General features: G+C 39.8%; 2 protein-coding genes across 4 annotated transcripts in view; one reads left to right on the forward strand and one right to left on the reverse strand.

The window, feature by feature from the left end:
- LOC140735485 (protein cholesin-like) overlaps positions 1-22,936 on the reverse strand; it is a 397,591-nt gene that overhangs the window by 47,860 nt on the left and 326,795 nt on the right. The window contains exon 2 of one of the 3 annotated variants that reach the window (XM_073060632.1): positions 4,952-5,020. The exons of the other annotated variants lie outside the window; for them this stretch is intronic. Within the exon in view, the coding sequence (XP_072916733.1) occupies positions 4,952-5,020 (69 nt within the window). The remainder of the gene's footprint in view (positions 1-4,951; positions 5,021-22,936) is intronic. 3 annotated transcript variants of the gene reach the window in all.
- Positions 1-22,936, forward strand: part of gpr146 (G protein-coupled receptor 146) — a 116,125-nt gene that overhangs the window by 7,510 nt on the left and 85,679 nt on the right. The window lies entirely within an intron of this gene.

A 22,936-nucleotide genomic window follows, 5' to 3' on the forward strand; every position in this document is an offset into this window, starting at 1 on the left:
TCGAACATGTAGAAGTGTTGTCTTGATAAGACTAGTTTCATTAAGTAGCTTTGCTTGCTCTTTTAAGTTTTGTTAAATGTAAAATGCTCTTGCTTCTGATTAAAATTCCTCTGTAGCCTCACCCTTCCTCTTTAAAATCCCAGCAACTCTCCAAGATCTCTTCCCTGCAAACTTGTATATTGTGATTTTATCTCAATCATCCCTTCAGATCGTATGCCCCTTATCTCCAAAAACCTCTCCCTACACCTTCACTTTCCTCCCCAACTAAGCTTTTATTTACTTGCACACTGTTGTCATAATGAGGCTTGGTTCAAAATTTATTTCATAACATTTCTGTTATGTAACTTGGGTCACACTGTTACATCAAAGTTGCCACATATATGTAAAAATTATTGTTAATGTTCCAAGGTCATGAAAGTCATTGTGGCTATGTTTACATTTAGTTGCACACCTTATACTTGAAACAGAAAAATAGGATCATTTCAAAGCGTGATTCATAAATCTGCTTAATTACAAGGGTAGAATTTTGCTCATTCTGGTTTCTGATAAGTCATTCCTTTTAACTGCAAGCATTTGTGACCTCTGATACTGCTTTTTTTCATTACAACCTCAACAACTGCTGATAATAAGCTGGACAACAAGAGGAAGATGTCCCCTGCACTAACATAAATGGAAAACTCAGATCTGCACCAAATATCTTGCATATCTTCTCTGTACCTCAACCAGTTAATAATAAGGAGCATATAAAGGTAAAGATTAGCTTTATCTGTTACATGTACATTGAAACATATAGTGAAATGTTTGCATTAATGACCAACATGGTCCAGGGATGCTCTGGGGCAGCATCCCAGCGTGCCATGTTTCTGGTGCCAACATAGCATGCCGCATCTTCTTAACCCTAACCTGTACATCTTTGGAAAGTGGGGCATAAAAATATGTCAGCTTCATATGACATAAATGTATGTTATGCATGATCCTCTCAGGTAGGGTAGTGGCTAGTGTAACACTGTTACAGTACCAGCAATCAATGATTGAACTCCTTACACTGCCTGTAAGGAGTTTGTACATTCTCTCTGTGACTGTGTGGGTTTCGTCCAACTGCTCTGTTTTCCTCCCACATTCCAACGACACTAGGGTTAGAAAGTTGTGGACATGCTTTGTTTGTGCCAGATGCCTGGTGACACTTGTGGGCTGCCCAGCATAATCCTTGGTAATTTGATTTGACACAAATAATGTATTTCACTGTATGTTTCAATGTACGTGTGACAGATATATCATCATCATCATCATCATGTGCCGTGTCATATGACGTGGGCGATCATGCTCTATCCATGATCATGATTGTTCTTGGCAGATTTTTCTACAGAAGTGGTTTGCCATTGCCTTCTTCTGGGCAATGTCTTTAAAGACAGATGACCCCAGCCATTATCAATACTTTTCAGAGGTTATCTGCCTGGCGTCAGTGGTCGCATAACCAGGACTTGTGATCTGCACCAGCTGCTCGTACGACCATCCACCGCCCATTCCCATGGCTTCAAATTATTCTGATCAGGGGGGTTAAGCAGGGCTAAACCTTGCCAAAGAGTAATCTGCAGGCTAGTGGAAGGAAGGAGCGCTTTACACCTCCTTTGGTAGAGACAGATCTCCAACCCACCTCCCAGTAAGAAATAAAGCTAAACTTTCTAAGTTATAGATAAACCCCTGGCTTTGAAATTTTAGGCATTTAGAAAGGAGAGAGGGAAATCAGGATCTTGGATCGAGGTGAACTTCCATCTACTCACTGGCATTGTTCCCCGATCTGGAGGGCTTGGAACAAATTTACATAAGTGGAAGAAGCAGATGTTTGTGCTCTTTATGAGATAACATATTCCACCTAAATGGGAAAAGAGGGCAGAGCAGCAGAAAGATAGAGAGAAGGAAATTGTTTTCAAACATCACCTGTTTAAAATATTTACAACTTCAGGAGGTAACGGGGCAAATTTTTTAAACAACTGGCCTATTCCTTTACAATCGATTGCATGGCAAAACTGGACTTAGACTTTCTCCCACCCAGCTGCCAGCGTGCTATGGATGGGGCAGTGTCTCCAAACCTCACCCTAACCAAAGATTTTTTATGTTGGTTGTTGAAATATATTGCTGGTATATGTGCTGCTCAAAGCAGGGGCCACATAGAGTTAAGTACTTTCCTTTCGAAACAATATTTGTCACAGTCAAATTCTTCTGGATAAACAAAGTACATTCATACAAGAAGAAAAGGCAACACAGATGTATGATTGTGCCATGTTATTAAAGACGCTGAATCAACAAAGGGCACCAGTAGAGGTGTTTCCCTTCACAAAGCTGAATCAACAACATATTCTTCAATCCATTTCAAGCCTTGCACGTAATTAAGCTGGTGTGTAGAGGCTGTAATTTACAGAGAAAAAAATATTAATTTAAGCGTCACCCTAAGCAATGTACCAATGCCTGGCCAAGCAGAAAGTGCAGTAGCCTGCAACTAGATCATTGCTGCTGGGTATAAAATTGCAAAAATTTACCATGTGAGAAGCCACTTGTCCCACCACATCAATACTGGTTGAAGAAAGGTGATCCAGCTTAATCCCACCGTACAGTTCATGATCTGTAGCCATGCGGGTGATGACACAAAGTGATTATCCATGTAATTTTTTTAAGTGCTGCAGTTACCATTTCAGGCAGCATTGTCGACCCCTGTCAGTCTTCAGGTGAAAACTATTCTCATCTCTGCACTACTCCCTCCACCAATTACTTTAAATCCATGCCACCTGTTGCTGAGTTCTCCGCCAAGGCAAGTAAGTGCTCTTTATCTTCCAACTAGGCCTTGTATAATTTTACACAACTCAGTTAAATCTCCAGTCAGCTTCCTTTATTCCACAGAAAGTAACCCCAGATTAGCTCGACTCATTAGTAAAATTCTCCACTTGAGCAGCATCTACTTAAATCCCTTCTGTATCCTCTATAATGCTACCATAATACTTCCTGCAATGTCAGGGTTATCAGAGACAAACACAGTAAGTTATTAACTTTCTAACCCATTTAAATCATAATTGGCAAAAAAGAGCACATTTTAATTTAAGAACTACAATTCACAATCTGTCAGAGTAGAGAACACTGCATCTGGCAATCAGATCAGTGCTGCCTGTTTTCAGATCATTGAGATACTGCCTGTCATGTGCAGACCAGCTGAAGAATGGCTACCCAACCAATCCTGCTTTGAGGCTTGCCAATCACCACATCTGAAGATTTTCTGTCATTAAACCTCTCCAGTGTTCTTGACTTCCTCTCCTCCCTCCTAGGCCATTACACTGTATCTCTCTCTCTCCCCCAGAGAACCTGATCTCTACAGACCTCCACATTCCTCATATGAACATTCTCTACCTACATACTCTTGAGTATTCCAGATCAATACACTTCCAATGATTCCCAATCTGTACTCTCCGAAAGATTCTAGACTTGTATACCCCCAAATATTTCCCATCTGTACACTCCCAGGATTCCCAAAACATACACTCTCAAAAGTTCCCAAATCTGTGCACTCCCCAGAGTTCTTGATCGATAGATTCCTAGGTGACTCAATCTGTCTGCTCATGAGGTTATTAACCTGTATATTCCTAAGGATTCCCAATCTTTGTATCCTTGATGGTTCCTAATTGCTGCAATATTCCCTATCCCTTTCCCAAGGTTTGCAGTTGCTGCCAACTAGGTTTCTGATCACCATACTGGGGTTAACTGATACCGTGAGAATGAAAATTCTTGATTGCTTTTGTGGAGAAAGTGCAGCACCTTTGCCTCCAAGTTAAAAAGCTTTTGGTTAGCTCCCTCTCAATCTTTTCCGGGTTTTGCTTCTTGGGTTTTATTACCTTTGGGAGAAATTTTCACCCTGTGCTTTCATCCTCTCTGATTGACAACTATGTGATGATATTTACTGACTGGTGAAAAGAATTCTGTCATTCACTGTGTGGTGTAACTTAAACAAGATTTGTGCTTGCCATATTTTTTACATTAGCATTGTCAAAACCAAAATAATGTTCAACAATAAGAAATACAGTCCAGCAGTGTCTCAGCCCACCAAATCCACACTGAACATCAAGTTACTCCAAGCTTAAATTAATCCTCTTTTATTACATCACATTCCTATCAATACTCCACATATTCTACCACTTATGTAAACATTAGGGATGATTTACAGTTATCAATTAACCAACCATCCCACATGGCCTTGGGATGTGACAGGGAACTGAAGCACTCAAAGAAACCCATGCATTCACAGGTAGAAACTCCACACATAAATTAGCAGATTGAACCTGGGTTACTGGAGCCGTCAGGCAGTAGCACTAATACTCCGTTACAAAACAGTTAATAGTCTAACTGCTTTAGGTGGTATTTTGCTTACCGGTGAAAATACAGAAATCCACTTTGTGTGGAGTCTTACTCTCTATCACACCACTGTTCACCAATATCTGGACTGAAAACGTGTCAGAAACACATACAGAAACATTCCTAACCAATCCTTCGCGATCAGGCTGGAGCTTTCAGAGCATGCACATTTGTCCACAACTTCACAACCAACAGAATTTTTCCTCTCCATCAATCGATCAGTTCCCGATGATCTCTCGCGAGCAACAATCAAAACACACTCGCTTTCAAAAGAAGAAAATCTATTCCACTGATCAATTAATTACAACTAAAGTGGAAACACTAAAGGTTTCATCAATGATATGGATATAGATATTAGGAGGCATTGTCTTATCAAATGGAATGTATTTCAGAGACAACAGCGGAAGGAGGAATTCAGGGTAATTCTTAAAAAAGAGTGCATAAACATATGAAAAGAAAAAACATACTCAAAAGGTTTAGAGAAACAGGTAGGTAAGTGGGAATAAATGGATCCACCTTCTGTCAACAAGCCAGCGTAAGTTCTACAGAAACTCACTGTTTGGTCTTGCATTTGAAGCAGAGGGATGATGGGCTTCCAATCACAGTACCTGTGCACAATCTTTTTCTGGAATAAGGAAGGGATGAAATAGAAGGAAACACGCAATTATATTGTAGTAAATTTATACAGTATTCTTAACAGTCTCAGTTTCAATTTATAAGGCATCATTAGCAAAATGAAACATTCAGAAGTACTTCAAGGTGTATTACCAAACAGGGTCTGTTAAGTGGGATAGAAAGGCATGATGGGTGGAATGGGGATCCAGAACATAGCTCTGCTGAGTCTCGAGCCTTACACTTGTCCAACAGGAATGAGGTTCTTGTGGCCTACGTGAATGAGACAGGAGGCCGCAGGATGGATAAATTAAACGGTCTTGGCACCATTGTATGGCAGACCATTCCGGTTGTGGGAATGAAATTCAATATAATGATAATCAGGTAAGGCTGTTCTCTGCAGCTGTAAGCTGAATCCTGGAGGCCATGTGTGGTGGCAGGGTTAAGGACATTTCCTCAGGGCTGGAAGTAAGTATGGAGCAGAGGGGTACATTCCTGGTCTGTGCTGAGAATAATGAGCTAGATAAGGCTAAGGAGGTTTCCTGAGGGAATACGGGAGTCCAGATGCAAAAAAAACAGAGCAACAAAGACAACAGTTTCTGGATTTCTATCCAGACCATGTCCAAATTGGCTCATAGTAAATAACCTTCCAAAAATAAATGCATACCTTGAAGAATAGTGTGGTTGCTTTGACTGGGAACTGGGGAAAGATGGAGCTGGCCTCTGGGTTGAACTGTACCTCAATCAGACTGGAACCAGCGATTTGGAGAATCAAACTCCTCGAGCTGTAGATACACCTTAAGCTAAGTAGTGGGTAGGGTGAATGGGCAGGTGCTGATGGTGAAAAGTTTAGGAAGTTAAAGACAAAGGTCAAAATGACAGTGTAGAATAGTAAAATGGGTAATGGGTAATGGTAGCCAAATTCTGTCAGAAAGATATGGACATGTAAACATGTCAGTACTAGAGTCAGAACAGGAAAAAAAAACTGTCCAAAGAACAAAACTAAGGGCTGTTGAATCAATGCAGCATTTATAATTAGATATATTAGTGACATAAATGGAACTTTTATAATAGATTGATTACAGACTGACCACAGTTGAAAATTCTGCACTATAGGAACCTTAATGTTCAGAAGTCATAGGCAAGGTGAGAAAGAAAGGGTAGCCTTGTTTTTAAAAAGAATGGAATTAAGACACTAAAGGAAAAAAATCATAATTCTGAAAATCAAGAAGGAAAATCAGTTTAGAAGGATCCAAGTAGCAAGCAAATATTTGTATATGTTGTCCTAAAATAGTAGTCATGGTATTATATGATAATATAATATATTACATTATATAATTTAGGAATTGAGATGTGCCTATGACATATTAACCTAATAGAGCAATTCATTGAGTGTGTAAAGATGGTAAACTTGATGAATATATTGAGAAACCAACTATGAAAGAGGCAAATTTAAATCAAATATTCTAAAATAAGAAGGGTTAATCAGCTATCTGATGACGAATAAACTCTTCTCGGGGTTCTAGTCACATGAAGGTATTGATTTTAACCAACATTTCGATGACAAATTTCGCCATCTTCATCAGGAATTATGTCTGGTCATGTCTAGTCCAATGGTATATATACCCCTGCCAACCATCTCTCCTGATTGGTTAGTCCTCAACTAAACAGTTTTCTGCTGTCCCAATTTGTTTACAATCAAATTCCATTCCTTACTTAGAGCGAGACCTTCATCTTTGTTAAAATTCTTACTCTCCAGTCTTATTTTAAAGTCTTCCTTCAAAACAAAGTAAGACAGTGGAAATTTGATTGGTTGAGGACTACCAATCAGGAGGGACTCACAGTGGGGGGGGGGGGGGGGTAATCAACACCACTGGACTAGACGTGCAGGCATCAACCCTAATGAAGGTGACGAAGTTTGTCATCGCAGCGTTGGTTAAAATAGATAACTGCACCCGGTTGGAAGCCGGAGAAGAGTTTAATTATCATATACACCGGGAAAGCACTAGATCCTATCTGATTATCTGATAGGTTAGAACACTTAGAGCAGAGTGACAAAAAACCTAAAATTTTATGCAATAGGTTTGCCAATAATAAAACAATAGCTAATGTTTTACTAGTAATAGACATATTCCCTTTAAAGGCAAAGCTTCCAGCACGGAATGTGTGGCTATCAAGGAAAATCTGGCAACAGTTTTAGATGAGAGGAAAACGCGTATGGTATTGCCAAAGAAAACAGCACGCCAAAGGATTGGGGTACAGCAAAGGAGAACTAAGGCTTTGATAAGGGAAAAGAAAGTGAAATGCAAGAGTGAGTAACATAAACACAGACAGTAAAAAGCTTCCATAGATTTGTAAAAGGAAAGGGTATTTTCATGTGGCTCCTTTTATAAAACAAAAAGCAGAGAAATTAAACTATAATTATATACACATCATGAAGAAACATTGTGGAGAACCAGAGGTCAAGTGCAATTGAGATGCTTGAAGAAATTGATAAGCGTTATAAAATTAGTACTGTAAAAATTAATGAGACTGAATGCTGATATCTCTCTCAGACCAAAATGACTTAAATCCTAGAGTTTAGAAGGTGATAGCTATGGAAAGAGTGGAGATATGAATTACCGTATCCCAGAATTCCAAAGATTATGGGACTGTTCCCACCAATGAGGGATTTGTTACCTTACACTTATAAAAAAGGGAATAAAGTACATTAGCTGGCCTGCCTTCAGCAACAGAGAAATGCTGGAGTCTATTATGAGTGGAATAGTATAGTAATGGGATGAGCATAGGCAATGTGGATTTATAAATAATAGAATAGAACATAGGATTCGAAAAAAACACTAACACTGATAAAGAATTAGTTAATGGATTGATTCCTGTGATGGTAGCTTTGTCGTTCAAGAAGAACTTAGAAAACTATGCTTGAATTTTCTTAAATTTAGAAACTTGAGAGAAAATCTCATTGTGATGTAAAAAGTTCTTATGGGGCTAACAAGAGGGTGACATTTCCTTGACAAAGGTGTGCAGACAAGAGGCCACCGACTCAGACATAGGAGTCCAACTCTCTGGTTAAATTTCTTCACCCTAGACGATAAGAAATTTTTGAAACTCTTTACCTAGAAGTCTAGGCAATCAGTTGATGAGTACATTCAAGACAGTGATCAACTAATTTTTAGACAACAAGGGAATCATGGAATTAGGGTTAGTGAAGGAAAGTTGCATAAAGGTAAATGATCAACCATTATTTTATTGATTGGTAGAGCAGGCACGAGAAGTCAAATGGCCTACACCTGCTTCAATTTATGAGTTCTTATCTGTATCTGCTTACTGGCCACCTAAGAAGTTAATGAGGAGGGTGACGGGAAAATTATTATAAGAAATAAATCAGAGGGATTTATTGGAGGAATTCCAAAGCTGCACATCTGAAGGCATGGCTGTGAGTAGTGGTGATAAGAAAATCAGGAATGCCAGATTGGAGGAGTGCTGTTATCTCAGTAAGTAGGTGGAAGATAATAGTAATGCAGTTGAAACCTCTGGAAAGGAGGATGGAAATGTAGAAATTATTGCTCTGCAGCTTAACGTCACCTGAGGAGCAGAGTGGTTAACGAAAAGTTAGGACCTGCTGGCCTACAGTAGGTAATTGGATAAGAGCAATTAGTGTCAAAAACTGTAATAATTTGCAGATCATTTTTTTGCCAGTTTTACATAATGACAGCTGATAAAATGTGCAAAAACAGACCCATATATTTTTGAAATGTAGCACCAAAAATCTGTCTCCAAGGATACTGTACATTGAAATATTTTCTCTGGAAAAATTCCACCAGGGATGTACTCTGGGCTACAAAAATAAATCAGAGGAAAGAGTTGGGTTATAGTGTGTAAAAACAACTGTTAATTGCACTGTGCCACGGAGTTCATGAAAACAGGCACACTCCTGTGTGGAGAACAGTCTGCTCTGCTCTACCATGTATCAGCCAAAACTACTTCCTTCCTCTGACTGACATACACCCTGTCCTTGTATATCTACATATGGCAAGGTAAAACTTCTTAGCTTATTAAAATTCCATTTGAAGTAACTATAGTACAGCAGGCATTCCAATTTCTCAAAGTCATTCAGCTACTCAACAAGAAATAAATTAATGTTGGTATCTTGAATGCTTCTGGACTGGCTGGACCTCTCTTTTGTGCCGAGATTGATCAGGAATGCTCATTTACAAATTTATACACTACAACTTACTGAAGGTGTTTTAAAGTTGCATAATGTAGGAGGGCATTTCATTGCCAAAGGAAAGGTGGATTATTAAATATGAAGAAATTAAATTCCCATATCCCCTCCTGTTTATAAAAGCTATGTATCCTAATGGTCACTGCAAGAGTAGCTGAGGCCTAGGAAGCAATTTGCCAGTTCCTTCAGGACTGGCCTGGATAGTCGTTAAATTTCCTGGACAAATGTGAGAATCACATAAAAGTCTTTATTATTTCCCTCACTTTTCTTTGAATGCTTTAATTATAAAAGTATTGGAGGGGTGTGAAATGGCTCTTTGTCTGTGCAGGGCAGTTGGAGGGAACAATCATGTGATCAAGCTTTCAGGAATTCATCGAGAGTTGGCCTGTACTAGTAATTCCTTTTTTTTTGCAATGAGTCGCTCAATTCAAATTATCCAGCAATTAATTTTTTTAGTACAGAATTTGAATCTGTTTTGGCTTAATTGTGATGATTTCAAATTTCTCAATAGCTTTATGTTTAGATGACAAACTAACACAACTAAGATTTACTAAAATTGTGTGGAAATCTTTTTAAGATTTAAATAAATGCATCCCTACATTATCTTTGGCAAAATATGTCACATGATCTGTTCTTAAAAGGGCTTGATTTTGGCACTTGGCATGTACCAAAACATGAAAAATATTTACACTCATTGTGAAGGATTTTCACATTTTGTGGAAATTTAGACAAATAAGTCCTCTCAAAACAGACAATCACATGAAAGTTGGTTTTATTTAGTCCCAATAATGTACCTCAACTACTGTTCCCCAATATCAGCAGTAGCAGGTTGGCATATTTCCATTTCACGCAATGGATATCTTGAGGTCTCTCTGGTTATGAGAGCCAATTCATGTTAAGTAGGATTAGGAGGTCTCTGCTTACTGGGAATTTAAGTGAGATATTTCACATGAGACCCTTGGTCAATATTTTGAGGAAACATTTTATCCAACATTCCAGGCAGCACTTAAACCCCTGGCCAGTCCAAGTTGATCTAATTCACTGGAGCAACAAACAATCTGCTGGAGTAACTCAGCAGGTTGAACAACATCTGTGGGAGGAATGAAATCGTCAATGTTTGAGGTCAAAGCCCTGCAACTACCGGTATTTATTTCCTCCTGTTCTTCCAGCAGCTCGTTTGTCGCTCCAGATTCCAGCATCTGCAGTCTTTTGTCCCTCTCTAATAATTGTTGGGGAGGAGTCTTAAGTTTAAAGGGGGTACAGTGATTGAGAGCTTCATCTAGTGAGTGAGGAGCAGCTAATTCTTAGTGGTAAAAACCCACAGATGGGATAGCGCATCTTTGATGATGTGATTCAATATATTTAAATGAGATTCAAAAGAGGAACATAATTATAGGCCTCCACTGACTCTGCTACAGTTTCTGATTACTTAAATGACAGAAATATTAAATTAAAAACACAGCTTTACAGTCTCTGCTGAATGTTTTTTTTTAATAAAACCAATAAGGTAAGAATTTCTCTGAGGAGATTTGAAATTATCAAGACAGTCTCCACTACCACATTGACCCCACTGCCTGGAGAATGACTGAAGGTTGCTTTACGAAAGAGTTTTGAGTCTTAATGTTCTGCAGCCAGAAGGACTTGATTTATTCCAACAATTCCTCACTTTGTAGCACTGACGAGGACTCTCTTCAAAATATAAATTGATTCCAGACGAGTTCAAAGATGCTAATCATATTAATATTGAACACTGAGATCGCCTCTCTAAATCGGTGTTGTTTTAGGGTGAATCTGCCAGCACTCCCATGAACCTCAGATAACCCTACAGGAAGAGAAGCATCTGTTGCTGAAATATCGGGTGTCAACTCCAATTGCACAGACTGTATACTTGGCAGATTCATCAACTGATTTCTAACTCTGTCACTTCACTGGCAGTCAAACAGCCTTTTACCTTATCACTAATATTTTTACAGCAAATATATAAACTAATTAAAAAGGAATTATTACTGTGAAAAAGGATCTAGTGCTTTCCCGGCGTAACTGATGAATAAACTCTTCTCAGGCTTCCAGCTGGGTATGGGTATTGATTAACCAACATTTCAATGACAAACTCTGCCATCTTCATCAGAGATGATGCCTAGGCACGTCTAGTCCAGTGGTATAAGAATTTTCACAAAGACGAAGGTCTCGCTTTAAGTAAGAACTGGAATATGATTGTAAGCAAACTGGGACAGCAGAAACCTAACTAGTTAAGGACTAACCAATCAAGAGGTACAGACGATGGGAGTTGAGTATACATACCGCAGGACTAGATGTGCCTAGTCATCATCTTTGATGAAGATGGTGGAGTTTGTCATCGAAACATCATTTAAAATCAATACCTGCATGTGGATGGAAGCTCATGAAGAGTTTATTTGAATTACTAATCAAAGTTCAAAGTAAAATTTGTTATCAGAGTACATATGTGCCATGACATACAACTCTTGAGTCTGTTTTTCCTGCGGGCATCCTCAGCAAATCTATGGAACAGTAAACGTAAACAGGATCAACAAACAACAAATGGTGCAAATGGAAATATAGATGAATAGCAGTAAATAACAAGAGCATGAAATAACAAGACAAAGAGTCCTTAAAGTGAGACCATCAGTTGTGGGAACACCAAAAGTAGAATGAGTGTAGTTATCTACTTTTGTTCAAGAGCTCGATGGTTGAGGGGTAGTAACTGTTCTTGAACCTGGTGGTGTGAGTCCTGAGGCACCTTTAACTTCTACCTGATGGCAGCAGCAAGAAAAGAGCATGACCTGGGTGGTGAGGATCTTTGATGGTGGATGCTGCTTTTCTACAGCAGTGTTTCATGTAAGTGCTCAATAGTTGGGAGGGATTTATCTGTGATGTACTGGGGCAAATCCACTACCTTTTGTAGGATTTTCTGCTCAAAGGCATTGGTGTTCCCGTACCAGGCTGTAATGCAGTCAGTCAGCACACTTTCCACCACACATCTATAGAAGTCTGCTGAGGTTTTTGATGACATGCTGAACCTCTGCAGACTCCGATGGAAGTAGAGGCACTGTTGTGCTTTCTTTGCAATTATATTTATATGATTGTGTATTTATGAAATTTCTTCTTGAGTTTCTATTGAAGAGATTAACAGCAAGTCGCTGTAGAGCAATTCTGAATTGTTGGTGATCTCACATGAAAGCCAAACATTCATGTCAGACATAGCCACAGCCAGGTGAATGGGTCATTAGCTCACACCTCAGATGGTATGGTCAGAATTTGATTCCAGGGAATGAAGTTGCATCATAAATCATTATGTACCTAGTCATTAAATGACCAACAGGACGTCGGTTTCATTTCAGTTTTGGCTGCCTGTGCCTTTACTTGAACTGAGTCCCATTAGCCTGCTGAAACTCATTAGCATTAGTTAAACAATGCCTTGCTTTTAAAATTCTCAGCCTTATGTTCAAATACTACCATGGCAGAGCTCCTCAAAACTCTGATCCTATTACCGTACTATCAGCAAAGCCTCTGAGATTTGAGTTCCTCCATTTCTGGGCTCTTGGCTATTCCTGACCTTACTTGTTCCCCATTAGACGTTGTACCTTCAGCTCCAAGATGTTAATTCCTCCCGTCCCAAACCTACCTACGTCTCCTTTCTCCATTAAGCTACTCCTTAAAATCCATCTCTTTGATCATGTCACCGGCCTGAATATTTATAAATAAGGCTCGAAGTTAAATTTTGCTTATAACGTGCCTGTAAAGCACCTTGGGATACTTTGATATGCTAAAAAGTGGTTTATAAATACAAGTTGTTGCTCAGCAACAGATTTTGAATCAAAAAGGTATAATGTGACAGCGATAAAATGAAGGGCTGTATTGATCGCGCTATTAGTAGGTAATGTCACCGTGCATTTATGAATGTTGGAAGGATTATATTAAAATGAGAATAACTGAAGTCCTGTTCTGGTAATTTTCTTGTTATTAACTTTCCTCAGATCTGTTCAGAGTTGCTACTTAACTGTTAATCAGTGGGATAACTTGCAGTATTTTCTGGCCAAGTTTGTGGACATTAAAAAGATAGATGGAAGGGCAGGTGGTGTTGAGAAAGCAGGGAGTCTACAAAAGGATTTAGACTAGGAGAGTGGGCAAAGAAATGGCAGATTGAAGATAGTAGGGAAGAATATGGCCGTGCACTTTGGTAGAAGGAATAAAGGTGTTGTCCATTTTCTAAATAGGGAGCAAATTCAGAAATCAGAGGTCAAAGGGACTGGGGAATCCTCATGCAGGTTTCCCTGATATTTAACTTGCAGATTGAGTCAGTAGAAAGGAAAATAAATGCGATGTTGGCATTCGTTTTGAAAGGACTAGAATATAAAAGCAAGGAAGTGATGCTAAGGCTTTATAAGACATTGGTCAGGCTGCACTTAAGAGTATTGTGAGTAATTTTGGGCACATTATCTAAGAAAGCATATGCTGGGGTTGGAGAGGGTCAAGAGGAGGTTCACGAGAATGATCTTGGGAATGAAAAGGTTAGCGTATGAAGAGTGTTTGATGGCTCTGGGGCTGTACTACTGGACTTTAGAAGGATGAGGGGATTCTCATTGAAACTGATGGAATATTGAAATGACTGGACTTGAAGAAGATGTTTCCTTTAGTGGGAGAGTCTATGACCAGAGGGCACAGCCTCAGAAGGATATCTCTTTTGAACAGAGATGAGGAAGAACTCTTAAGCCAAAGGGTGGTGAATCTGTGGAATTTATCGCAACAGGCAGCTGTGGAGGCCAAGTAATTGGGTATATTTAAAGTAGAGGTTGATAGGTCATTGATTAGTAAGTGTGTCAAAGGATATGGGGAGAAGGCTGGAGAATGGGGTTGAGGAGAAAAATAAGTCATCCATGAGAGAAAGGTGGAACAGACTAAATGGGCCAAATGGCCCAACTCTGCTCCTATGTCTTGTGGTCTTATGGTTTGCAGAGTGATATTCAGAGTGTTGGGCCTAGCTATATGAAGGCAAGGCAACCAATGGTAGAGCAACGAAGCAGGGCTGTGCAGAATGGAAGCAACACAGGCATGAACATAAACAATGTTGTTACATCATGAACAAGAGACGACATGTTTACTGGCTTGTACCAAACCGTTTAAAGCGTGACAAGCTTATCCCAGAGTGTAACTGCAACGTTTGCAACTGGTGCCGCTTGCAAAAAAGATGTTAATGAAATGTGCTCAGCAGTAACCTTTCCTATACAGATACTGTACTGTAGAGTAATCTGCTTGGGAATTTTGCCAGATTTATTCAATGCATGTACATGTGCAGGAAAAAAATCTGGTAGTAGACACCTGGTGCACTAATCTTAAGCTAAACAGTATACAGAAAAGGAAGATAGAAAGAAATAACTTGCATCTGGACAGCAGTTTTGATAAGTCTAGGACATCACAACGTGCTTTAAGCCCGTTGAAGCACTCTTTTAAACACCCTCATACTCATGGAAAGGCGTGCATCAAGTGGCCTACCACAAGATCTCATGCACAGGAAATAATCGATCCACAAAATGCTGGTGGAACGCAGCAGGCCAGGCAGCGTCTATAGGAAGAAGTACAGTCAACTTTTCGGGCCGAGACCCCTTGTCAGGACTACCTGTAAGAAGAAATAGTAAGAGATTTGAAAGTGGGAGGGGGAGGGGGAGATCCAAAATTATAGGAGAAGACAGGAAGGGGTGGATGAAGCTAAGAGCTGGAAAGGTGATTCCCCCCCCCCTCCCTTTTTGTTCTCTCTCTGCCCATCACTCCTTGCCTGTTCTCCATCTCCCTCTGGTGCTCCCCTCCCCCTTTCTTTCTCCCTAGGCCTCCCGTCCCATGATCCTTTCCCTTTTCCAGCTCTGTATCCCTTTTGCCAATCACCTTTCCAGCTCTTAGCTTCACCCCACCCCCTCCTGTCTTCTATCATTTTGGATTTCCCCCTCTCCCTCCTACTTTCAAATCTCTTACTATTTCTTCTTTCAGTTAGTCCTGATGAAGGATCTCGGCCCGAAACGTCGACTGTACTTCTTCCTATAGATGCTGCCTGACATGTTGCATTCCACCAGCATTTTGTGTGTGTTGCTTGAATTTCCAGCATCTGCAGATTTCCTTGTGTTTGCGAAAATAATAGATCATCTGTTTGGTAAAGTTGGAGTAAGATAATTATTGTTTAGATTATGTAGTTAATGCCCCTATACTTCAATATTGTGCCATGGGATCTTTATGTTTCACTAGTTTAACATCTGAAATATGACAATCCATACAATACACAATGGCTCAGTATCACTTTGCCTTTAGCTCTCTGCAGTGTTACTTAAACCCACACAAGCCAAAAGAGCCGTCTTCTGAAACACGACAGATAGTTAAACTCCTCTGTCAGAAAGGAGTTACTGAAAAAGTGTCAATCTTATGTGCTAATTTATTTGTTCTGCCTCTCCAAATACTTCTACTGTGGTGCAGTTATAATTAATTTTATTTTATCATGACTTAAATGTCAGTGATTTTGTAGCTGCTGTGGGCTGAATATTTCTCCAGAGACAGCATTACAAAACTGACAGAGCTGTATTGGTTAGTTGTCACATTCCATTACGCCCAGCAACTCCCGAGTGTAGGACTGACTGTAGCTGAACACTGCCAGGGTTGGATGTTAGATGGCCAGTCGGATATGGTCTGTTTCGTGCTGCCAACCCAAGACAAATTTCTCTCAATGACTTTCAAAGGATAAGATCCTTTCATTGGCAGAGATTTATCCTCCAGCTCTGCAGTACCATTCTGCACCAGAGTGGGTGAGTTGTAAATCAGGAATGACGTACTCCTGTTTACAGTGGGGATTCACTGGAACAGTCTATGCACTGGAAGGAAAAGTCCCAATTAAAGATATATATATATATATATATAAGATTCTCATCAGAGATGCAAATCTCCAAATTCTTCAGAGGAAAAATAATAGAGACCCTCAGTCCCTCAGTTTTTTCTGCTGTTAGTGAAGCATACCTTTTCTGAACACAATGTTTTATTTATTGAATTGATTATATAAACTTAAAAGTTTTATTATATAAAAGATGAATTTCAGTGCTGCTGTTGGCAGTATTGTCTGAAATACTAATGTGATAAAGGAATATGGTAGAAATGATGCAACCCACTCTCTATTACAAATAAGAATGCTGAGAGATCACAGCATGGTTGGCACACAGTGATCCTCACAGTCTATCTTCAAAGTGCAGGCGTTAATAAAGGAGCGATAAGATGTATAGTATGCTAATTTATTTTGAATTTTACCTTAAGTTTAGTAATCAAAACTACTGACTTTTAAAATGATTTGCTTGAAGATTTGAGAGTTTCAGCTAGAGCTTACAGTTTCAGGCAAGGATGTGAACTATATTTTCCTGAGTGAGGCTGTATATTCGTGATGCGGGAACTTGCTCGGGAAATCTTTTCAGTTGAGAATAAGATGACATATGTATGGACTAGTACTGTTTGACTGCTTAAAAGGGTGGAGGGGGGTGTGAATGACCAGAGCATGGCCTACACATGCAAAGTACCTTCTGCTTTCAGAGTGTGAGTTTTGGTAAGTAGGAAGTGACAGGATACAGAGACTTTTTAAAACTAGAAATAAAAGAATTGCAGGTGTATCAGATCGGCTGAGCTGGATTGGGTGTTGTGCAATGATCCGGAGGTGATAAGAGAGCTTAAGGTTAAGGAACCCTTAGGGAACAGTGATCAGAATATGATCGAGTTCACTTCGAGATTTGAGAGGGAAAAAATAAAGTGCAATGTGTCAGTTATTTCAGTGGAATAAAGGAAATTACAATGGCATGAGAGGGGAACTGGCCTAAGTTGACTGGAAAGGGACGCTAGCAGGAAGGACAGCAGAGCAGCAATGGCTGCAGTTTCTGCAAAAAATGAGAGAAGTGCAAGACAGATATATTCCAAATAAGAAAAAAATTTCAAAGGGAAGAAGGACACTACCATGGCTGACAAGTTAAGTCAGAGCCAAAGTTAAAGCAAAAGAGAGGGCATACAAGGAAGCCAGAGCTAGTGGGAAGATAGAGAATTGGGAAGCTTTTAAAAACTTGCAGAAGGAAACTAAGAAGGTCACTAGGAAGGAAAAGATGAATTACGAGAGGAAGCTGGCGACTAATATCAAAGAAGATACTAAAAGTTTTTTTAAGTATATAAGGGTAAAAGAGAATCGAGGATAGATAGAGGACCAATACAAAATGATGCTGGAGATATTGTAATGAAAGATGCAGAGATGGCAGAGGAACTGAATGCGTATTTTGCATCAGTCTTCACAGTGGAAGATGTCTGCAGTATACCAGACATTCACGAGTGTCAGGGAAGTGAACTATGTGAAATGAAAATTACGATTGAGAAGGTGCTCAGGAAACTGAATGGTCTGAGGGTGGCTAAATCTCCTGGACCTGATGGAATGCACCCTTGGGTTCCGAAGGAAGTAGCTGGAGAGACTGTGGAGGCTTTAACAATGATTGCTCAAGAATCAATAGATTCTGGCATTGTACCGGATGACTGGAAAATTGCAAATGATACTCTGCTATTTAAGAAGGGTGGGAGGCAGCAGAAAGGAAACTATAGACCTGTTAGCCTGATATCAGTGGTTGGGAAGTTGTTGGAATCGATGTTTGGGATGAGATTACGGAGTACCTGGAGGCACATGACAAGATAGGCCAAATCCTGCCTGACAAACCTACTGTAAATCTTTGAGGAAATTACAAGCAGGGTAGACAAAGGAGATGCAGTTGACGTGGTGTACTTGGATTTTCAGAAGGCCTTTGACAAGGTGCCGCACATGAGGCTACTTAGCAAGATACGAGCCCATGGAATTACAGGGAAGTTACTAGCATGGGTGGAGCATTGGCTGGTCAGCAGAAAACAGAGAGTGGAAAGAAAGGGATCCTATTCTGGCTGGTTGCCGGTTACCAGTGGAGTTCCACAAGGGTCAGTGTTGGGATTGCTGCTTTTTATGCTGTATGTCAATGATTTGGACAATTTGCCGATGATACAAAGATAGGTGGAGGAGCAGGTAGTATTGAGGAAACAGAGAGCCTGCAGAGAGACTTCGATAGTTTAGGGGAATGGCAAAGAAGTGGCAAATGAAATACAATGTTGGAAAGTGTATGGTCATACACTTTGGTGTAAGAAATAAACAGGCAGACTATTATTTAGATAGGGAGAGAATTCAAAATGCAGAGATGCAAAGGGACTTGGGAGTCCTTGTGCAAGATACCCTAAAGCATATATGTCAAACTCAAGGCCCGCGGGCCAAATCCGGCCCGCGATGGAATTATCTTTGGCCCGCGAGATAATATCTAATTACTATTAAAGCTGGCCCCAGTAATCGAAGTGCCTATGGCGTATGATATGGCTAATGCTGAGTTTATTCAGGTACCAGGTTTTCAGGGTTTTTCGTGTTTATTCGGCAGTCTTCTTCATAAGAAACGGAATTTGTAAAGTGAAACACTTTGTAGTTATAGCAGAGACTGAGACACATGAGAGCAGGCTGAAAAAACGGAGGCAACGAAAGCTGCGTTCGCACGCGTCCGACTGATCCGGCCCACATGAAGCTGCATTTTGCTCAATCCGGCCCGTGACCTAAAATGAGTTTGACACCCCTGCCCTAAAGGTTAACCTCCAGGTTGAGTCAGTTGTGAAGAAGGCGAATGCAATGTTGGCATTCATTTCTAGAAGTATAGAATATAAGAGCAGGGATGTGATGTTGAGGCTCTACAAGGCACTCATGAGACCACACCTGGAGTATTGTGTGCAGTTTTGGGCTCCTTATTTTAGAATGGATACACTGACAGTGGAGAGGGTTCAGAGAAGATTCACGAAAATTATTCCAGTAATGAAAGGGTTACCGTATGAGAAATGACTGGCAGCTCTTGGGCTGTATTCCTTGGAGTTCAGGAGAATGAGAGGTGATCTGATAGAAACATTCTGAATGTTAAAAGGGCTGAACAGATTAGATATGGCAAAGTTATTTCCCATGGTAGTGGAGTCTGGGACAAGAGGGCACAACTTCAGGATTGAAGGATCTCCTTTTAGAACTGAGATGTGGAGAAATTGCTTTAGTCTCGGGTGGTAGATCTGTGGAATTTGTTGCCACGAGCAGCTGTGGAGGCCAAGTCATTGGGTGTATATAAGGCAACGATAGATAGGTTCTTGATTAACACACACAAAATGCTGGTGGAATGCAGCAGGCCAGGCAGCATCAATAGGAAAAAGTACAGTTGACGTTTTGGGCCGAGACCCTTCGTCAGGACACTTGTCAGGGTCTTGGCCCAAATCGTCAACTGTACTTCTTCCTATAGATGATCACATTTGATGGAAGCAGCTCTACTTTGACCAGCTTGAGCGCTGGGTTTTAGAGATTAAGATCAGCCAAAGGCACATTCTTCAAGATGGCTACCCTGATTTTGAAGGACATGCAGTGAAAGAGGCAATGGGTGACCACCAGGTCAAGGGAGGAAGGGAGGCAGGTGGTCAGATAAGATTCAGGACATACCTTTCTCTAGAATAATTCATCTATGCTGATAAACAGTGGGAATGAATGTTCCTTTAGAGACTGCAACCAGATTCAAGATTATAGCACTATGTTGGCTTCTTGTATTAGGGCAAGGAGCAAGTGGCCAAGGCTTTGACACTGATGGAAAGACACGTGGGACATTGTTCTTTGTTACTTGCGGGATGAAATATAAGAGCAGGGAGGTCATGGTACAACGATATAAAACATGAAGACAAAGCTGAACAACATTGTGTTTTTATGGTCACCACACTGTTAGGAAGGATGTGAGTGCACTGGAGAGGTGCAGTGGAGATTCATTAGGATATTACCTGGGATGAAGTATTTCTGTCATGAGGAGAGACTGAATAAACTTGTTTTTCTCCTTGATTTGGACTTGGTTGAGAATGGACTTGACTGAGGGATACAAAATTATGAGAAGCATACAGATGGCTGTATTGAAAAATGTGTTCTTTACAAGAGGACATAGGATTAAGGTGGAGGGGCAGAAGATTTAGAGCAGATTTGCAGCATAACTCTTTAGTCCCAGAGGGGTGATTGAAATTGGGGGTGCAATGCTTGAAGTGAGAGTGGGAGCAGGCACAACACTTAATTAGTATTTACCGTAGATGTCGGATTATAAGCCGCTACTTTTTTCCCACATTTTGAACAGCTTTGAACACTGCGGCCTTTACTACGGTGCGGCTAATACATGATTTTTTTCATGCCGCCAAAAACATTTTGCCTCGTAACAGTAGACCAATAAAATTGATGAGTAGTTCACAGAGGTCCAATGAAATTGTACGATAAATCAAGCGCACTTCCACAATTAAATTATTGTAAATCAGTCATTTGTACTCACCCTCATCAACATGGAAAACACTCGAAGAAAAGCATTGTGCTGCCTTTATGGCAGTTATTTAGTTTATAATATTTTCGCTTAGTAATTCATTTGTTATTCTAGTTAAAGTTAGAAGTGTTTTAACTATATTTGTTTTCTGTACTACATCGCGGGATGCTATGACGTCACACCTGGTTTCGCCGCGTCTTGTGGGAAAAATGCCAGTTTGCGATAAACGGGAAGGAGGGGGCGAGCGGCATTGGATCTGAGCGAACGCTGCTTTTAAGTTAAAGGCGATCAATAACTTTTCCTGGTAGGCTGCAGTATATATATTTTTTACCAGTCGTTAGGAGATATTGGAATGTTGTTCAGTAAAAAAGTATACGCAACGTATATTTAAAAGTAGCCGCGTTACAGGCACGGTTCGAAAAAAAGCATTTGCAATATGTATTTGTTTATGTTACCATATGGATTTAATTAAAAGTTAAAAAATCCTCACGTGTAATATCTTTCTGTGTAAATATCTCATATTACAACGTGGGACACCTGCGGCCGAAAATCCGGTGCGGCCGAAAATCAGGTGCGGCCTAAAATCCGGTGCGGCCTGTACAAGTAAAAAATTGATTTTCTTTCTAAAATTAGAGCCAGTGGCTTTTAATCAGGTGCGCTCTGTAGTCCGGAATCTACGGTAGTTGAGCGCTAGAAGCAACAAGACATCAAAGGCTATAGGCCAAGTGCTGCAAAATTAGATTAAAATAGACACTTGATAGACTGAAGGGCCCGTTCTGGTGCTGTATGACTCTCTGCCTTGTGATATTGTTAATATATTTTGTACAGCATATTTTTTTTCAGATTTCCTTAAATTTAAATCATGTTGCAATTACTAGAGTTGTTATAATCTCAAACAACATCTGAACAAAAACAAACACAAAATGAAAGCTGGATGCTACACTTGAATGATATTACTCTTGAAATACCAACACAACTGCTTTTTTCCCCACTACTTTCAAGGGATATTGCAACAAACATTCACCAGTGCTAAGCCAACATTGCAAGTAGGAGAGAACAATTGCTTTGATTTTGAGTTTAAAATAGCTTTCCCTAAACCAAGTACACAATAGACATAACACCATAATTGCAGTGACACTCATTAAGAAGTCAATGAGACAGCGGATCTGCAGATTTTTTTTAATTTTCAGTATGTTGATTTTTTTAAGACAAGCATATCCCCCATGCCAATACAGGTATATAACTTGATTCAAAAGCTTGTTGGGGGTAAAGCAGGGGATATGATGAAAATGTTACAAGGACTTAAAAGTTTTGTATTTTTTAGCAGATTTTCAGATCCCACTGAGGCTAGATATCTGGTTATTTTGTTTAAACTAATTTGAGGAGAAAATGTAAAGGGCTACTTAAGGAATATTGGGATTACATAGACTGATGGCTCTTTTGAAAAAGCCAGCATATCTACAATAAACCCAATGACTCCTGCTGCACAAGCCTTGAACTGCACAATTGTTTTAGTAGATGGTAAACAGAAATTGACAATGGTGATTTGTTTCACTATTACACTAAATAACAGCACCTCAGTAGTCCTGATGAAGGGCCTCGGTCCAAAGCCTTGACTGTTTATTCCTTTCCACAGATGCTACCTGACCTGCTGAGTTTCTCCAGCATTTTGTGCATGTTACTCAGTAGTTTAAGCCTAGAGATAACTAAAGAACTTTTCTGGCAGAAGATATTTAAAGTGCCAAAGTGCTCTCAAAATGTTTACAGCGAAAGACTATATTACAGGTGGGACTCGGCTATCGCTCAATAAGCAGTGATACGTCTCATGAATGCAAGGTTTGTAGGCTCACTGAAAGCACTTAACAAGCCAAAATAGGAACAAATTGCATTTTACGAAGTTTTACAGTCAATTAAATGCTTTAAAAATGTAGTCATTATAGTCTTTTTTTTTAAAGCACAACAATCTCTAATTGGCAGAGAGAGCAGTAAGATGGCAAATGAAAGATAAATACGTGGTGGCCAGATCACTGGAACTCCCAAAGATTGCTCCAAGATAGCATAAAAGGATATTTTACACATTTCACAGGAACTTTGAGACCTTGCAATACAATTAAGAGATTTAAAGCCTTTATCAAAATAAATAAATCTTCGGAAGATTACAAATATACGGTTGAATTTATTGTTTTAAACTTATTATCAGTGTCTCTTTATTGGAGATGTAAAGTTATTGCTGTGTGTAGGGTTTGATTGCATTCCCATAGTCGACATTATCTTGCAGAATTATTTAATGTGTGCAATAGGTCCTGAGGCCTGA

The sequence above is a fragment of the Hemitrygon akajei genome, chromosome 11, assembly GCF_048418815.1.
Source record: "Hemitrygon akajei chromosome 11, sHemAka1.3, whole genome shotgun sequence".
Taxonomy (NCBI): domain Eukaryota; kingdom Metazoa; phylum Chordata; class Chondrichthyes; order Myliobatiformes; family Dasyatidae; genus Hemitrygon; species Hemitrygon akajei.